At 39.3% G+C, this 19,514-nt stretch overlaps 2 protein-coding genes across 2 annotated transcripts; one reads left to right on the forward strand and one right to left on the reverse strand.

The window, feature by feature from the left end:
• The first annotated feature begins 198 nt into the window (after positions 1 to 198).
• On the forward strand, positions 199 to 8,687 carry hapln3 (hyaluronan and proteoglycan link protein 3). Its single transcript, XM_058396951.1, has 5 exons — positions 199 to 356; positions 963 to 1,131; positions 1,255 to 1,626; positions 2,582 to 2,887; positions 4,827 to 8,687. The coding sequence occupies exons 1-5, from the start codon at positions 327 to 329 to the stop codon at positions 5,111 to 5,113; spliced, it is 1,164 nt and encodes a 387-aa protein (XP_058252934.1). The 5' UTR covers positions 199 to 326; the 3' UTR covers positions 5,114 to 8,687.
• On the reverse strand, positions 7,616 to 18,529 carry acanb (aggrecan b). The gene is made up of 16 exons (XM_058396950.1): positions 18,373 to 18,529; positions 15,943 to 16,022; positions 15,364 to 15,747; positions 15,060 to 15,234; positions 14,566 to 14,693; positions 14,177 to 14,470; positions 13,663 to 14,031; positions 13,278 to 13,467; positions 12,949 to 13,073; positions 12,100 to 12,387; positions 10,594 to 11,934; positions 10,231 to 10,389; positions 10,044 to 10,126; positions 9,796 to 9,940; positions 9,535 to 9,717; positions 7,616 to 9,046 (listed from the first exon to the last, which is right to left on the reverse strand). Exons 2-16 carry the CDS (start codon positions 16,013 to 16,015, stop codon positions 8,976 to 8,978), a joined length of 4,008 nt encoding a protein of 1,335 aa, XP_058252933.1. The 5' UTR covers positions 16,016 to 16,022; positions 18,373 to 18,529; the 3' UTR covers positions 7,616 to 8,975.
• Between the last annotated feature and the right edge of the window lie 985 nt (positions 18,530 to 19,514).

The raw sequence follows: 19,514 nt of genomic DNA on the forward strand, positions 1-19,514 counted from the left end.
GTTTCCGGATCCATTGTGACCATAACCATGATAAAGCGCATGAATGAAACAATGAAGAGGATTGTGTTCTACTGTCTCGTGTGTGATTAAAATGTTAGGAATTGCACAGGAAACCGTATTATGAATATCTTCTCGCGGATGTCTGTAAGACTGGTCATTGTAACGCGCCTGGGCTGATGTTACAGGGTAAGCTCGTGCTCTTCGGCGGCGAGGATGCCTCAGTGACGTCATCGCAGCGCTACAGCCACGCGCAGAAGGGGGAGAGAGAGTGTATTAAACCCGGGCGGAGTGTGAACATGTGAACACATGAGAAAACTGTTCAGAGAATGCACCGAGCACAGCATCGTCTTCAGTCGGTAAGCAGCTCTTAATTAACCAAATTAAAGCATTTTGTTGCAGTTTTGGGACAATTTGGCAAACTGACATGAATTCGCGTGATACGCGTCTATTACTGGATTCAGTTTAAAATAATACAGATCAACAACCAAAAAAATCATGTTTCATATTCTGGGGGTTTTTGTGTGTGAGTGTGTGTTTGTTTTTGCTCTTTGCTTGTTTCTCTTTACTTTCCTGTTTTAGATTATGTCTGCACAGGAGAATGTAAGAGTGTGCAAATCCATTGCGCGGATGACTGTAATGAATAATGGCAGCTTGAAAAAGAAAAGAAAAGAAAAACACTTTATTTGCCATGTTTGTTAGAATATTATGTCTGACTATCTGTCTCTTGTCTTAGTATAATTTCAGGTCAAGTAGATCTTATTGCCATTATAGCATTCTGAATAAAAAGGTGGGGAAATTGTATAGTCAAAAGCAGATGATTTGTGCAAAATATCTCAGGATCAGAATGTAAACATCAGATTTGAGTGCAGTTGCAGGTGCAAGGTTTGATAGCACTGCAGGAAAACTATGATCAATCTGTGAAATATTGCTAATAAGCCTAATTCTGCGTGCTCTTTTGTAAGGATATTGTTTTGGAAAGGAGAGATTTGGTGAATGTGATGATGAAGCGCCCTCTGCTGCTGCTGCTGCTGCTGCTGCTTCTGCAGCTTGTGCTCGAGAGTCAGGGGCTGCGATACTCCAACAATTACTACTATCAGGACTTATCATCTGATGGCCACGGAAACGGAGAGAGTATGACTGCACGTGTTATTTCACATTATGAAAGTTGTCTGAAAATCTGTTAATATTCCTACTTGCACATTTTCTTATATAATAGCATTTTGGGCCTCATTAACACTCTCCAATCTTCCCTAGTATACTTCAGTGGTGTGCGTCTTCACGTGGAATCTCCACAAGCTTTGGTGTCTGCTGTACAAGGAGGCAACGTGACTCTTCCGTGTGTGTACCGCTACGAGCCGGAGGTCAATTCACCTCGCAGGACAAGGGTGAAGTGGCTCTGGCAGCCCAACACAGGTGAAACCAAAGAGCTGCACGTCATGGTGGCTTTGGGGTCTCGCCACAGGAGTTACGGCGACTTCCGGGGCCGCGTACGTCTACGCCGGAGCACTCCAGGTGACGCGTCTCTGATCATCAACCAGCTGCAGAATGATGACACCGGGCGCTACCGCTGTGAGATCATAGACGGCCTGGAGGACGAGAGCATCACCGTGGAGCTTCAGTTTCGGGGTGATGTTATACTCTGTAATACACATTTGGAACTTAAAGTGTGGAACATAAAATGCAAAAAGTGGCCATTTTTGCTGGGAACTAGGTGTACTTCCTGCATCTGCACTTACTGACCATTTTATTAGGTGCACCAACCGTTTAGATCACTAGACAGTTACTCACTAGACCATTTGTTGTTTTGCTTAAAGGAAAATGTCACCCTCAAACACAGTGAATGTATATATACTAGCTTGAGGTCGACTCGACACAATCAGTGCATGGAAAAGCTATAGACTAATCGTCCACCTACAAGATAAATCAACATGAAGTGTTCAGTTATTGTAAAAGCATTCAGCATAGCTGATGTGCCTGATACACTCATAGCAGCATCACACACTATCACATTATCAGGTCACCTTCATACCAGTATCACTGCTGTGTTGAGAATGAGCCACCAGTGAAATGATATCTGTGGTGGTCGATGATAGAAATGGTGGTCCTTTGAACAAAGAAGACAGAGGATGACAGAGTATGCATAGGAACAGACGGACTACAATCAGTAATTCTATACCTACAGTTGAGCATAATGGTAGGTTTACCTCAGAAATGGTCTCAGGGTGTTGCTGCAAGGTAGTGTGGTGTGTTTTTTATGGTGTGGCTACTGTGAGTTTGTAGAAATGTCATTTTGTCGCTTATTCACATGCTTATATTGTAAATTACACAGACAATGCTTGCTTGTAGTTTTGTGTGAGACACTGTTTTAGGACAGTTGTCTTGCAATTTAATGCAGCTACATTGCATCTACACAATATATCTGTAACTAAAAAATATTGGAAAATTCTGAAGTAATTTCTCAGTCACTTTGGATAAAAGTGTCTGTTAAATGAATAAATGTAATGTAAGTGTAGCTGTCATTTTGTTTAGCACTGGGTGTTTTCAACATGACTTGAATTCACAGTTTGGTTGCCTCCCACAGGTGTAGTGTTCCCATATTACTCTCCCATGGGCCGCTACCAGTTTAACTTCCAGGAAGCTAAAGAGGCATGTGAGCAGCAGGGTGCTTGCCTGGCCACCTTTGAACAGCTGTTTACAGCCTGGGATGAAGAAGATTTTGACTGGTGCAACGCTGGTTGGCTGGCTGATGGTACGGCACAATACCCTGTATCGGTGCCTCGAGAGGCCTGTGGTGGTACAGACCTGGCACCGGGAGTCAGGAGCTATGGCATTCGCCACAAAACCATGGACCGTTTTGATGCATTCTGCTTCACTTCTTCAATCAGAGGTGATGACTTTGTTTTACTTCCTGTGCAAATGGCATTATATTACACACTCACCATCCACTTTATTAGGAACACCTGTTTATGCTATTTTCTAATCAGCCATTATGGTTACAACATGGGAAATAATCCTGTGAGCCAAGAGCAAGAATCTGAGGCGATACTGGGCACAGGTTCACTGAAAGTCTGCCCAGTTCTGATGAGCCTGAACCCGTATAGCCGCAGCTTCCCGTTCTTGGCCGACATGAGTAGAAAAAAATGGGTTCTTCTGATATTGTTGCCCATTCAGTGCAAGTTTCAAAATTTTGTGTCTTTCCTGCTCATCATAGTAAAGAGTGATATATAAGTAGCCCTTCTGTCACCTCAAACCAGTCTGACCTCCCGAGACTATTGTGTGGGAAAATCCCAGATCAGCAATTTCTGAAATATCTCAAACCAGCCCATCTGGCACCACCAGCCTTGATCAAAGTCACTTAAAATCACGTTACCCGCCTTCTTATGCTCTATATAAGCATAAACTGAAGCTCTTGACCTGTATCTGCATGTTTTTATTAACTGTGCTGAGACACACTCTTAGCTAATTGGATAATTGCATGAATAAGCAGGTATTACTATAAGTGGCCTGTCAAAAAATGAGTGTAATAAGGGTTCTGTAAGGATTCTTTCGATAATTAAAGTTTTTAGTTTCTACTTGTCTGATAGGGAAATGCTGTTTTTCAACCCAACTTATACTACTTCTAAACCTTGGCTTTAATATTTCCCTTACCTGCAAAATATTATCTCAGCAATTCAGATAAGGACTGAGTTTAGCTCTGGAAAAGAATTCTAATAACGCTCGAAAAGAAAACGCTAGGAGGATTTCCACGTTGTAAAAACACCAACAGGTGTTGCAGAATTCCAAGAGAGCATATGACTCATTACAGCTGCGGCAAAATTACACGTCTCCACCCTGCTATAGGGGCTGAGCTGCAGAGCCATTTGCACCTCGGATGAAGCCAGCAGATCGTGCATATCACATACACCCTGGACTTCAATAATTCAAAAAAAAATACTGGCCTTGGCTTTGATCTCTTAAACTCTCATGTGTCCTAGTCTTCGAAGAGCAAAAGTATTTTCAGATTGCCTCCTGAGATAGTCACCTCTAAGGAATCCGTTCTCTGGCTTACATCCTTTCCTGAACTAATTAGTCTAACTTCAACACATCATTAGTACTCTGACAAGCAATCCGTTTTAAGGCTCAGGAGTTGTGTGTTTTGGACATAGTCAAGGACAGTATTTATTTGCACTTTATTATAAATGATGAGACTTTGATGGACTTCAGCTGCAGATTTTTACTTTGAAAGGTACACAAATAAGTCAAAAATGATGAAATAATACACGCTATACAATGGAAATGATGATGCACAGGCGCAACCACAAAACTGAATCATACATGAATACACATAATAATGTTAATAATCACTTCTTAACATATTTCTGTTAATGAGTACTGTGACTTGCAGTGTTAATAAACAATGATAATTTACATATGATATATAAATATCATTTACTTGGGATCATTAAACAGTTACTTGATCCATTTTAATCTGAACAGTTGGCAAGGTGTTATAAAATGGATGTGCTGACTACTAGAGGTTTATTAAATTCATTCAAGTACACAGCAAGCATATATACCATATTTTAATAAATGATGTGTGAACCTGATATATGAACACTATATGTATTATACACTACACATATATACATTATAAACTTTTCTTTCATATCACAGATGAACATTTAACCATATATCAATTTTATTTGTGTGTATAATATATATATATATATATATATATATATATATATATATATATATATATATATATATAAATATATATATATATATAAATTAGAAAAAGTTTATCTGAGAAATAAGGATTTGATTGTTCTATTCCTTGATTTCAGGTGAGGTTTACTTCCTGCAGCACAAGCTGAAGCTAAACTTCTCTGAGGCGGTGGAGGAGTGTGTACAGGATGGTGCACAGATTGCTAAAGTGGGTCAGCTGTATGCAGCGTGGAGGTTTGCGGGGTTGGATCAGTGTGATGCCGGGTGGGTGGCTGATGGCAGCGTGCGGTACCCCATCACCAAACCCAGAGCCAACTGCGGCCCACCTGAACCTGGTGTGCGGAGCTTCGGCTTCCTGCCCCAGCATTTGAAATATGGAGTTTACTGTCACAAAGTCAGATGGTAAGATTTTGCCACAGCCAGGGTCAACAGTTAAAAATCAATCAAAACTAATGTGAATTCTGGCAGATGATATAGACTATGCTTTGATGATTCACCTTCTAATTCTTGTAATACAAACGAAGGGTGTCAGAGCTGTTCCTGTGAATCTGCAAGCAGTTTAGTTTTGATTAAATGGACTGATTTGTCTTCAACTATTACATTTCCTGATTTTATATAGAATTGAGCATAAAAAAACAAGTGTCACTCAGGGAAAAGGTCTGCAAAAACTGCCCTTGGTAAATTCTCTCATATCAGCTAAACCAATGGACCTTCACTGTATAATACATACAATGTGTTCTGCCATCACATGTACTACAGATATGTACTATATGTCACATGTATTAAATGTCACATACATAATGATGCGGCAAAGCAAAGGTCTGTGATATATTTTTGCTTAAATGACAGCATTTAAGCATAGCATATGTAGTATCCTACATATAGTCACTCTTATAATTTCACTAATTGTGTTTAGGCTGTAGTCCATGCATGTTTACAGTCTATTTTGTTTAAAGAAAATCAACATGCAGATGTTTAATTAACTATCATTTTCGATAATAAATGTGTGTGTGTTTTTTTTTTTTCCAAACATGTGTATAGTGCTGATTGAGCTAATCATATTTTATTTATTTACTTGTCAAATATGGCATGATGGTGTGGTGTAGAGCATTGCTCCCATACAGCTCTGGGATTCCTGTGTGTGTGTGTGTGTGTGTGTGTGTGTGTGTGAGTGAGTGAGGTACACTGACATGGACTGGTGTCCCATTCAGGGTATATAAAAGCGCCTGCCCCACCACACATTAGTATTCCTGGGACAGTTTTCGCATGCCACCTCAGCCATTACTAGGATAAAGCAAAAATCAAAGAATGAGACTAACATACTGTATATACTACTGAAAACTGCCATTTAACACTACAATGATGAAATTTATAAAACAACTTGCTGTCAGCTGATATTTTTAATCCATCAGTGGTGGACAAAAATCCTTAAATTCCTGACCAGTTAGCCTAAATGTAAAGCCTAAACCTCAATTCAGTTTGTAGGCCTACAGCACAGACACGGCACTGGGCTGAGAGTTAATTGAAACACTAGTTATTCACCCATATGGATTTAGTGCTGCTTTTTATACAGTTGATCATAAATTTCTTCTCAGCTCACTTGACATCCTGTTTAAATATGCTGCACTAGATATTCATTTGCAATCACTGCTGCGTCTCCATTTCTTGCTTCTCTGCTTTTAATCATACAAGACATATGCTTCCACTCTATTAATTAACAACTGTGGCATTTTCCTATCTATATGCAGTTGACACACGGCTATTAAATTACTTTAATGTGCTCATCAGTCTATGCTTAACTACTTATCTGTTAACATATGGAAGCAATTATGAACAATCTTATTAATAAAAATAAACCAGCAGTCATCTCAAGGCCAAAACTCCATTAAAATAAAAAATAAAAAAATCACTTTACAAATGTCTACAGTATGGATGACAGAGTCAACATTCTATGTGTGTTTTCAATGTGTGTGGTCCCTAGTTTCTAGAAACATACGGTACGGATGGTAGATGGACTCTAAATTGCTCCTACGTGTGAATATGTGTGTTTATGGTGTCTTTCATGCCTAGTGTTTCTGATTCCTCACCACTCTGACCAGGATAAAGTGGCAACTGATGATAAATGAATGAATAAATGAATGAATGTCACAAACAGCACACCACCATCACTCTAATGATGAAGATGATGAAGAGCATTCATCACAGTCTTATAGTAGGATAATGGTTTGCTGTATTAGTCTGGAATTTTCCACACGTTTCGGCTACTTTTATGGAGTGATCAGTAGAGGGCACACTGAGCTCTGTGTGAAAAATCTTAGATGAGGGAGATATAGCCGGGGACACACAAAGAGCCTCTGCTGGACCTCGTGCTCAAGCCGTATGCCACCTTGTCTGACCTGGCTGCCAGCTAGAAAGCTTTGAGCTTCTTTAATGCATTTAGGCAAATATAATGATCAGTAATTTTCATAGATGTCCTATTTTACACCTGCTTTCCCGAACATGGAGGAAGTGTATGTTTGGGAGTGATGTTAGAATAAAAAGACAGCACTGTTGCCAAGCTACTCATTTTTTCTCTCCTATGCCCTGCATGAAGGTACATACTGTTGCCTATGAAAGACATATTCATGGGTCTGTTTTTTTCCTCTCAAAGATTCCTGGAGATAGATCTGTTTAACTAAATAAGCTGTTTATGCAGAAGCTGTACAGGGATGAATGACTGCAAATGAGTTGTACGGTATGTATCTTAATAGTTAATGATTATTATTATAGTTATTTATTTATGTAACACTTGTTGCACTATTATTTCATTTAAGTGTGGTTAAATGAAATAATGATATGATTCTAAAGTAAACAACAAAAAACAATTCAAAACAGACATACAACATCAACAGGGGCCTGGAAACACAGATATTTAGTCTTGGTTTATTCAGTGGACACAGGTGTGGCACTCAGATAGCTATGAGCTCAGTGTAACAGTTGACAGCAAGACAATGGCATATAAAAGTGTAGGCTATTGCTTTGTATGACTAAAATACAAACCAGTGCAATGATCACTGCTTATCTTACAGAGACGGCTCTGGGTTACCCAGATAAATTTTGGCTTGTGAACCTGTTAATATTTGTGGCCATCTTCCAATATCAGCATAGTTTTGTTTTTTTGTTTTTTGTTTTTTGTTTTTTGCTGGTGGCTCTAGCGATCTCTGTAATATAAGCATTAGGGGGACTAGCGTTCCTAAATGAAAAGACAATTAAATGTGCTTCAAGCCTCTAGTCCTTAATAAATAATGTTTTCATTTCAGTTGTTAAAATATATCATGAATTTTAAAAATTTCCAGTGAACAGAAACAGAAATGCAATGGATGTTTTTCTTTATCTTTCACAGTCTCACTTGCATCCTGTGATGAAGCTAGGCGTACAAAAAATAAAAGGACAAACAAAGGACAGACAAAACAAGAAAAAAAATTGGTGTCTTCAGAATTCATTTGAAATACTTCTGAGTTTATTATATCCGGCTGTAGTCACTGAAGCCTTTTGTCTTTTTAAGTAAGTGTTACTCTTATGCCCACCATACAATCGCTCACTCTTTCTCTCTTTTACTCACTCGCATGAAACAGCAGAGAAAATGATGCAAAGCAGGAAGAAGAAAGTGTCACCAGTTGAGCACAAAGAATACTTTTCAAAAAGTTTGTTTCCAGGGCTTAATTATTTTTTTCCCCCCATGTCCACGAAATTTTCAGCCTGTTATTGATTACGGACTAAAATGATCTAATTTAGTTTATTTTAGGTTTAAATAATCAAATTCAGTTTTGTAAACTTTTACTCACTCTTTCTTCTTTCATGTGATTACTTGACTTTCAAATTAGTTTCGCTGTAGTTATGGAATAAATTCAAGTAGTCAAGCATGAATAATAATAAAAATACAAGCTGGGACTTAGAGGGGTTAACCTTGGGTTAAACATTGGGTTGTATAAGAAATAAAATGACTTAAAAGTGGGAAGACATTCTGTCGTTGAACTTTCACTCAGAAAACTTGTCCCTTCTTCTTTTTCCCCCAACACCAAGGCACTGAGTAACACTCGAAAATAAATCAGCCAGGCAGACTACAGAACAGAACCTAATGTGCATCATTGTATAAAGTGGACCCTGTTACCGAGGCTACTGGATTTCTTCTGGGCAAATAAAACTTGTGCAGAGATGCATTTTTACTAACAACAGTCCTCTAGATGATTTGAAGTGCGTGCCTTGTGTCCTGTTCAGAGGACCTTTCTTCATGTTCGACTGCTGACTGCTTTGGAATGCCACTTGAGGGATCTTTTTTGTAGTCTTTTTCTTGAAATGCCTATTAATGCAAGAAAACGGTACATAAAGAGAAACAGGATATGGTGAAATGTTATGTTTAAGCTATCTTAGTTCTCTGCTCAAAAGCATGCAATATAATTTGTAATAATAAAGTCCATTTATATATACAGTATATTTGCACTTGTTATTTGTTGTAATTGCAGTTGTGGGAAAAGGGTGGACACAGGCACCCAGGACAAGAAGATCAACCAGACTATTTGTTTTTTGTTGCCTAAGACTAAGCAGGCTAGTTGCCACCAGGCACCAGAAGAAGAAAACTTGTCATTTGGGTTTCCGAGCAACCAAAACTTTGGACTGGGGCGGACAGTAGAGCTGTTATTTGGCACAATTTTGCACTCCTGGTGGATTCTGAGTATATTATCCCTACTAGCATACTTATCATAGAAGCAGGGATGTATGGCTTATTTCTTTACAGTCTAAAATGAAGTACTCAAATTCATTGATTGTGGCTGCAAACTTTATACTCACTTTCTACACATTCCACTTTAGGCTCTTCCCACTGGCCATCTGGCATGCAGCGAATCACAGAATGATGCCGCTGTATGAAACCAGGGTCACACTGGTAGCGGATGATGGAGTCGACTGGGTAGTACTCCATCCTGTTTCCTAACATCCTGGCATTTTCAACTTCAGGAGGGGTGGAGCATTTGACTGGATGGGGAAATTGGAAGGATTAAAGGCCTAATTCTGCTTAGCAATGTCGAAATAAAGTGTCCATCAAGTACTTACAAGATCTACTTTTGCATGTGAAGAACAGAGGGTAGTTACAAGGCAGAACAATCCATTGGTCAGACTCATGCCGAATCATTGCTATACAGCCTTCTTCAGCATTAAAATCCCTATTTGGCCGGCTTAGTCTCCAGTTTTCATATTCCTGTAGAAAACAATCAGTTAGGCTAAGTCATGGACTTGTTAAGAGCATTTACATTTCACTGTCCATCCACATTTTATAACTAAATTAAAGATTTAGACATCACCAAAGGGCTTCCATCTGTCCAGCGGAACTCATTTAGATGGTCTTGGTCAGTGAGTCCAATCCACTGGTAGTCCCAAATATGACCTAGGTTGGTTTTAAATTGGAGTCATAGTAAAAACTGCAGTAATTGAATTAGCAAATACAACTAAAACAAACAATAAGCTCAACTAATCGAATTTCATACTTACTGTTGACAAATATTTGCTCTTTCTTGGAAGTGATGCTAAGCAGATGAGAGTTTAGCTCTCGGCAGTGCTGCTCTGCACTTGTCCAATTCTTTTTTTCACTGAATTGGATATAGCAGCTGCCCTCAAATTCCACCCAGTCATCTGCACATCCATGTGTTGCTAAAATATAATCAAATTTGGTCAGAGTTGATCAAATCATTCGTGTATATTACTTGTTGCTAGAAAAAAGCAGGCTAGCAAAATTTAATCTAGGCTCGTGGGTGAAGTCATGGTGTGCCTATAACTAGCATGGCCTATGATTTTTATTTAAATCTAAATTAAATCTTAATTATCTAAAATTAGATAATAAGTGACTAGTTTTACCTTCAGCAACAGTGGGCTGGTCCATGGTAGCTGGTGTCAAGTGCAATGTCAAGGGACTGGTTGTAAAAGTTGATGTGGTGGTACTGGTGGTGTTGATAGGTGACACATCGGTAGCATTAACATCCTCCAAGTCTAAAAGAAAACCTCCATTTGGATTTACACTTATATCATCTGTATATGAAGTACCAGAAGACAGAACTGTGGATCCAGAGGTTCTGCTGTGAATTTCACTATAACCAGATTCATTCATGGCATCAACACTATGGACAACATTGAGTCCAGAGCCACTCATGGCATCACCACTGGGCACTCCACTGAACCAAGAACCACTTATGGCATCGCCACTGTGCACTCCACTGAACCCAGAACCACTTATGGCATCACCAGTGGGCACCTCACTGAACCCAGAACCACTTATGGCATCAACAGTGGGCACTCCACTGACTCCATAGCCACTTATTGCGTCGCCTCTGGGCAATCCTCTGACTCCAGAGCCACTTATTATGTCACCACTTGGCACTCCACTCACTCCAGAGCCACTTATGCTATCACCACTGAGAACACCACTGATTTCAAAGCCACTTATAACATCACCATCTGGCACTCCACTGAATGCAGAGCCACTTGTGATGTCACCACTATGGATCCCACTGTATCCACTAACCTCTGGCTGTCCTCCAACAGCTTCTAGATTTGTTTTAGGCTGTGGGAAGGGCACATACGTCATTACATTGTCAACCATGCTGACCATATCTCCACTGCCAGATCCAGATGATAGACCACCAGACCCACTACCATCCTGTCCAGATCCAGACATATCACCTGATCCTGAGTGGTCCCCACTCATATCTCCAGATTCCACTCCTGAGGCATAAAACACTGCACCCCCTTCCACTGCTTCATGAGAGACTTTTGTGGCAGATCCCTCTGCTGATATTATGTCTACATCCTCCTTAAAGATGACAGAGATGTCTGAGCCATCACCAGACCCAGACACACCCCCCATTGTGCTGCCTAACACATTGCCACTGGTTCCACTACTGGAATCAAGTCCACTGCCAGATGCATCTCCACTGGGGAAGCCACTGCTGGAATCTTCGACACTGGTAAAACCACTTCCAGATGCATATCCACTGGTGAAGCCACTGATGGAACCGTCAGCACTGGTAAAGCCACTTCCAGACACATCTCCACTGGGGAGGCCACTGCTGGAACCTTCAGCACTGGGAAGGCCACTTCCAGATGCATCTCCACTGCTGGAGTCTTCAGCACTGGGAAGGCCAGGTACACGTCCAATTGGTACCCCACTGGCAGATCCATAACCACTTTCTGAAATAGATTCTGGAGAGACAAGAGGACAAGAGGAGCTAAAGAACGTAACATTCAAATTTCATAACCTGGTAATCAGTTTTACTCTGCTATGATTAAATAGATATTAAAGAGTGTTCAGTGTTGATCTATTTCCTTGTCTTACATTTTTGTACTGATGTGACCTGCATTTAGTACCTTTAATACAGTAAGCATCATATCTGGAGAAAGGATCTGGGAATCCAGTTTGGTCAGGGTTAGCATAAATGGTGTAAACTCCTGTTCTATTTACACCACAGCTGAGATCTTGAACTGAGTAGCGGACACTGCCATCGGACAACCAGCCTGGGTCGCAGTTATGGAAGCCCTCATTCCATGCTGCATACAGTGCCGCTGTGGAGGCCAGGGTGGCATTCTGGTCATGGCAGTAATTTTCCGCCTCTTCGTAGGTAAGGTTTCCGAGGTAACTGACATGTAAGACACCCACTAAGAAATGGGAAGAAAGGTAATAACACATTTATAGGTAACACTTTACAAACTTGTACATTTGTAGGTTCATGTTAGTGTTTTTTATTACTCATTGGTACATTACTACCTTGTACATTTGTAGGTTATTACTGTCTGTTTCTTTATTTAAGCTTTTCCTTGCCAAATAAACCAACATACCAACCATGTGCTCCTCTGAGGAGCCTTTTTTTCTGTGGACCATACATAGTTTAATATGCTGTATATTAGGTAGACGATCTCCCAAAGAAAGGCTCTGCTATTGGGAATGAATGCCAATGTGAAAAGTATTCATTATATCAGTAGTTGTTATAAAAGAATTATATTTAGCTAGTAGCATGGCAGGAGATACTGTATGTAAGTCTTAGGAATTACTGCTTAAGACTTAATTACTATAAAGAGTGAACTGCTCCTGACATACATACTGAGTGTTATGGTAGTTTTTTAGTAAGTAGAATAACTGTTAATGAAGAACCACTTGCTGTTTGGTTCTGAAAACATTGAAAATGTTTTATGTATACATATTAAAAATGATTCTCATACTTTCTGGTTGGTCGATGTAGCAGTACACATCATAGTGTTCATCTGCAGGCCTAAGCCCAAAAGAGATAACCCCAGAAGCATTGTTTTGATCACCAAAGCACTCTTCAGGATAGACATTAGGGTACCTGCCAAGAACACAAGGCGAAGAAATAGGAGTAACTTTCCACTATCCATAGAACATTATGATCATTATACAATCTACACAATACTTTGAACAAGATAAATTCATGTACATTTGTTATTCTTTGACATTTTGGTCTTTTATTGCTAAATTTATAATTAAATTTATTTTTATTGCATGAATTATGATGTACAAAAAAAATAAGGACCTGACAGACTGGTCTTGGAGCCAGCCAGGGCTGCACTGATGCAGGCCAGCCTCATAGGCTGCCTGCAACTGCTCGGGTGTGGCAATTTCAGCTCCCTGTCTCATACAGATCGACTGAGCCTCATGAAAGGTGAAATTGCTGCGTGCTGAACCTGACTGGTAGTAGAACACCACTCCTTTAAATTCTGGAACTTGGTGGAAAAAAAGATAGTGTTAATAAGCAGTTGGATTATCTGAATTAGAAGTTATCTAATAGTTTGTACATAGCTCATATGCTAGGAACAAGTTAAAAAAAAACAGTAACCAAATTTTTAAACTGGACTAGATTCATGAGGAGTTTCTTACATTTAAGTACTTTTACTTTCCAGCAACTTGCTCTCACTCACCAATGCTGACATTCTCTCTGGGTACCTCGTAGCCCAGATTAGGCCGAGGTGGAGCTACAGGGATCACATCCTCGGTGACATTCTCCAATACAGTAGTAAAGAAAGAAGGGGGTGGCACCATGGTGGTAACCCAGGGCTCGCTGACAAACTCCCCTCGAACTTCGACCTGAGTGGTGACACTCTCAGGATAGGCAACTGGACTGGAGCTGAAGGTGTCCACACTAATCTCAGTGTCTGTGGTCATGTGAATATCAGGTACTTGGGAATGGAAGTCTGTGGTCATGTAAATCTCAGGTACTGGGGTGTGGGTGTCTGTGGTCACATGCACACCAGGTACTTGAGGGAAAGGAGTGAGTACTTTATCCTCTCCTGAGTAGTGAGAGACATGCATTAGTTGCAGTGGTGTATTTTCAGGCACCATAGTATGTCCAGTTATTAAATGTACACATGTATATATGTGTATATGTATAAACATGTTATTACAAAATGACATAGCCAGGGTTAGTGTACATACCCTCATAGCAGATGGCATCAAAGTAAGAGTCTGGGTGGGGGTATCCTGTCTGATTCGGAAAACGGTACACAGTCCGTACACCCAGGAGACCCCCACCACACTGAGGACGGGCAATGTTGATAGGGTATCTCACACTCCTATCTGCTAACCACCCAGCATTGCATACATCCATTCCACCTTTCCAGGCCAAGTACAGTTGTCCTGTGGTCGCCAGTTGGGCTCCGAGTTTCCCACATTGTTCAGATGCCTCCGAAAATGTAAACTTTTCCGTGAGCATGGAGTAGAAAACTCTGCCTAGGGATCACATGGTTGACGTTGTAAAGTGAAAACCCAAGTAGTGAATTAAGAAACTTAAAATAAAAAAATATCTAATAAATATCAATTATTACCAGACATCTTCTCTGCAAAGCAATACACATCGTAGGTCTCATTAGCATCTCTGATTCCATATGTTCGTACACCTGGAAAATTTTCCTTGTCTCCAAAGCAAGGTTCCCTGGGCTCATGAATGGGATACCTGAGGAACATATCAACAGTGTACTCTTAAGAACAGAGGTGTACAAAAACAAATATTTGAAGTATATTTGAAAGAGAAAACAAATGCAGGTTTTTTTTTTTGTTCTCTTTGGGACAAACATAAATAGTAAAAACAAATAAATGAAAAAAAGATTCAAATCCATTAATTTACGGTACATGCTTAAGCCAATTATTATTTATAATTGTGCGAGTGTATAAAGTTTATTTATTTGTTTCCTTACATATTTTTTTTGTTTTAATTAACTTATATAACTTATATAATTAACTTTTTTTCCCTTTAGGAATAAAACTGCAGACATTCAGCAAACAAAGCCTGTGTGAAAGGCAAAGGACAGACGCACAGTACCTGACAGTTTGATCTGAAAGCCAGCCTGCATCACACTGGTGAAGCCCGTCATCATAAGCAGCTTGCAGCTGTTCAGGGGTCGCAATAACGGCACTGTTCTGGATGCAAGCTGCTTTGGCCATGTCAAAGGTCAGGGTGTAACGGCTGGTTATGGCCCGGTAGTGGAACACAATGCCTGGGAAAAGAATGACTGCCAACTTAATATTCCACATTAAGAGGTTCATATGAAACAAGACAAAATAACCAAAACAGTACAGATATTTATTTGAACATTTTACTTTCTGTAAGATGTCTGGAGGATTACCTTGAACGTTCATCTCCACTGAGTCATAGTTGTCCACAATGCCCTGCATGACCTCACATCGGTATGTCCCAGAATCGCTGGAACGCAGTTCTGAGATCTCTATGGAGACATCTGTGGGTACTGATGGATAGTTCACCATGGTCACCCGGTCCAAATAATCTGTCTCAGTGTGTATTATTCCCCCAAATGCCACCAGGATGAGGCTTATTTTGCCTTTGTTAATATAGCTCCACTTGATGCGTTGTGATAGAGGAGCAATAGTAGGGGCTCCAGGGTCATGGTCTGCATTGTCCCGGAAATAGCAGGGGATAAACATCTTTCCACCAAGCAGGGGGCGCAGTGGCGGCTCCACAGGGATGCTAACACTAAGGGGACTGTCCTCATCTGGCAAGACAGGTTAACTGACCACTGTTACACATGCAACTACAGTGAAGCACAACATAATTCACAGTTCTCTGTAATAACCCAATAACTCTTTTCTATGTCCACAAGGGCACACAGTAATAGTGCTGTATGCACAAAAAATAACCAAAATCTATAGCATAACTGATACCAAGTTAATAAAAACACATAACTCACCATTTACTGGTCCAAACATTACTGTTGCAGAGGAGATACTGAGGCAGGCACATAGTAGAAGAAAGGCAGTCATGGTTTACCTATAAAAAAAAAGAAGATATAGCTTGAGAAAGGTTATTTATCATGCAGAATTACGCATGTTAAATATATCAATGCAAATAAATTTGCATACTGTAGCTTATGACCATCTAAAAGAGAAGAAAGAATGTCAGCATGAAAGATCGATTTTTAATCATGCTCTTTGTATATTCAAAGCGTTAATTTCATTATTGCTTCCCATGTACGTTAGAAAACATAATCTGTTTAGTGATAATGGCTTCTCTGTTCAAAACTGACCGCCTGGCTATAGCTCAGTTTTTGCCTGAATAAAACTCTTTTAAATGCACTGAGCAGCTTTCCTTTGGCAGGATCCTCACGGAGCTTTCTGTCTAAGACTCCTAATGGTACCGGAAGAGGCTGGTGTTTCCTGGCAAAGGATCAACAGAATCTAAATCAACTATCACCCACTGATGCCAGAGCCCAATCGAAATTTGCTTAGTTTTTATCGCTTTTTCTTTAACAGATGTTTGATGTTTTTAAAAAGCCATTTGATTTACTCTAACCACAAACAGGCTGTCTACAGTTAAATGTAACACTACATTTAACACATTTTAACACACAAGTCACATTATTCAGCAACTGATATGAATTAGGTATAAAATCCATTGTGGAAATAGTGCTGTTAGTCTGGACATGTTGAAAGGTGAACTGAAGCCAAAAGGAAATTTACATGTGTGTAAAAGCTGATAAATTCTCATGAGCTCTTGCTAAATGGTCCAACTAATATAGAAATCCAGGTCAACGCCTAACACCTGGCTTTTAGGAGAAACACATTCCCTGAGTTCCTCATCCTTTGGGACTTTAAGGCTCACTTTTCCTCTCCGTCAGAGATCAATGGCGATAAACTTCAGTAGGCCAGCCAGCTTCCTTACTGACCGGCTAACAGGTGCAGCTTGCTATTTTACTGTCATCAACAGAAATGAGCAGATTATCAATTAATAAGTGCTCTTTAAAAAGACAACATTCATTTGGCTACCTACTTCAGTCGAAACTGGGGCCAAGCAACAGATGGAAAACTCAACTATTCAGAAGGGAATTTATCAAGCAATGAAAACAACAGCTGCATGAAAACAAATTTTCCTTTTTATGCCTAATGATAAGTCCAAGAGAGGAGACAACACATTTAATCTGGAGAATGTAATTCATTGTTAGACAGCGCATCCTTGAGATGACATGTGAAATTCATATCCTTGTGATTGAACGAAATAAGAACATTAATTTTTCCTTAATAAGATTGAATTGTTCTGCTGGACTTGGTTTCAGGCTACAAGCCCTAATAAGCATCTAGTCAGCAAATACTATGGCCAGCTATGTGATACATGCTGACTGTGTCAAATCGCACAACTTCTAATGAACAGTCGCACTCACAGTTCAAAAAATGCTACTTCATGTCTAGGCTTGTACTCGGAGCTCATCGGTTTGGGGAGGAGCAAGGGGTTGAGCTACTCTACAGTGTCTTCATTCACATGGTGTGGTGTGTTCTTTTCACATCAGGTAAAGGCCAATAAGCAGAGGTCTGTTCGAGCATGGGCTGAGGGCTGTGTGATGGCCAAGGTAAACACCTCGCTGTGTTCCAGAGGAGGCCTTCACCCAAAAAACAGCCCAAGAGACCCACATGCTCAGAACACTGTCAACATTCATCTGTATACACACACACACACACACACACCAAGTAGCCCAGCCAGCTTCAGGACCACTTACAGAGGCAAGATGCATTGATAAATTTAGATCTATGTAGATGAAAAAGTCAGCAATTTGTATGTGTCTTTTCATATTACACGTAAACATAAATACACACATACTGTTTCAATTTTTTTTTGTAGTTTTTAGAGCTATACATAGAATATTCCTGTAGAAGTGGTTTCCCTCTATAGAAAAGCTACTTACTGTAAATCAAATTTTTCATGTTGCACTGGGATAGTACATTTATACTTTAGGATATACTTTAAGACAGTAGCAAATAATGTATAATTATAGTTCCTCAAATCTGTCGCAAATCATCAGTACTATCAAGCAGTTTTATTTTACCTTGCAACTTATAAAATTAAAGATGAGCTAAATATAATCGCAATATAAATATAAGGTCCTGATCACTGAAAAGTAATCGAGAAAATAAATAAGTACATAAATGAATAAGCAAACAGATAAATAAATGAAAAAATAAATACACCCAGGTTAAGTAAGTTTTAAACCAAAAAAGGAAATAATATTTTATATATTTCTATTTTACATTTCATATTCAAATCGTTCTTTATAGTGATTATTATAGGCATATGAAAAAATAAGAAAACAAATATCAATCAATGCACAGATCATATCACAGAAACTCACCAGATTACTTCTGTCCTTTTAGCACGATCTCTTAGTGCAGGGCTTTAGGTCCTTACAGTGACCCAGGCTTAGAAGCAGCTTGCTGTTGGTTTGCTGGTCTTTTGGACTGCTCGCCTTCCCTGTGTGTGCTGTGAGCAGAAAGAGGTCTTATTCAAATTGGGCACAAGTTTAGCAAAGTGCCAAAGAGAGAGAGGGAGAGAGAGAGAGAGAGAGAGAGAGAGAGAGGGAGAGAGAGAGAGAGAGAATAAAAAAAGAGGGGGTATTGGTAACTGTTCCTGAATTCCGTTATTTTATTTTTTTCACTTTTCAAGGCTTGGTTTAGATACAAAATGAAGACTGTTACTGAGAGAGCACAGTTTAGATTTAAATACAGCCAATTGAGACACAAAAAATAAATTATCTAAACCGTGCATGTGGAATTTCTTACACTTTCTCACAGTTTCATCGCTGTTAGTTAGTGCCACAGAGAAAACATTAAAGAGTACAGAATGGCAATAAAATAAGGAGAAATAATAATAAGAATAATAAGAATAAATCTGGAATACAAGTATTTAAGGATTTCATAACTGGCACTTCATCTAATCCTGTGACTGTTTTATTAAAGGCAGGTACATTTGCTGGATAAACCAGTTAATTCTATTGAAAAAAAGGTCAAGTGAAAGACAAATGTGTGTTTTTACAGGTGCTTACATAGATCAATCGAGATGTAGGCCATTTCTAATTACATCTGGATTCTTTTCACTAAAGACAAAAGTGACTTTAGGTAGATTTCCTAATGTTTAGATGGTATATTTCAAAGGAAGTAATAATAAAAGCTGAAATATGATGTCCAAAAACATACATAAGTTCTATTACACTATGTAACATGATTTTTGCTAGTGAATGACATTTTCCAATTACTCTTGATGGAAAATTATATTAATAAAATAGCCATTAAGCCCCTTGAAGTTTGGGTTTGGGCTTTTAAGAGAATGAAAACCTCAAAATTAGCCCATTTTACTAAAAAAAACTGCCCAAAACTAACCAACTTTCATGGATAAGATGGGTTTTTTCTCTTTATTTGGGTTATAAAGAATTGGGAAATAACACTCATTTCCCAGGAACACTTATTTCCTATTTGTTACATAGTGTTATATACGGTA

The sequence above is a fragment of the Hemibagrus wyckioides genome, linkage group LG08 (genome assembly GCF_019097595.1).
Source record: "Hemibagrus wyckioides isolate EC202008001 linkage group LG08, SWU_Hwy_1.0, whole genome shotgun sequence".
Classification (NCBI taxonomy): Eukaryota; Metazoa; Chordata; class Actinopteri; order Siluriformes; family Bagridae; genus Hemibagrus; species Hemibagrus wyckioides.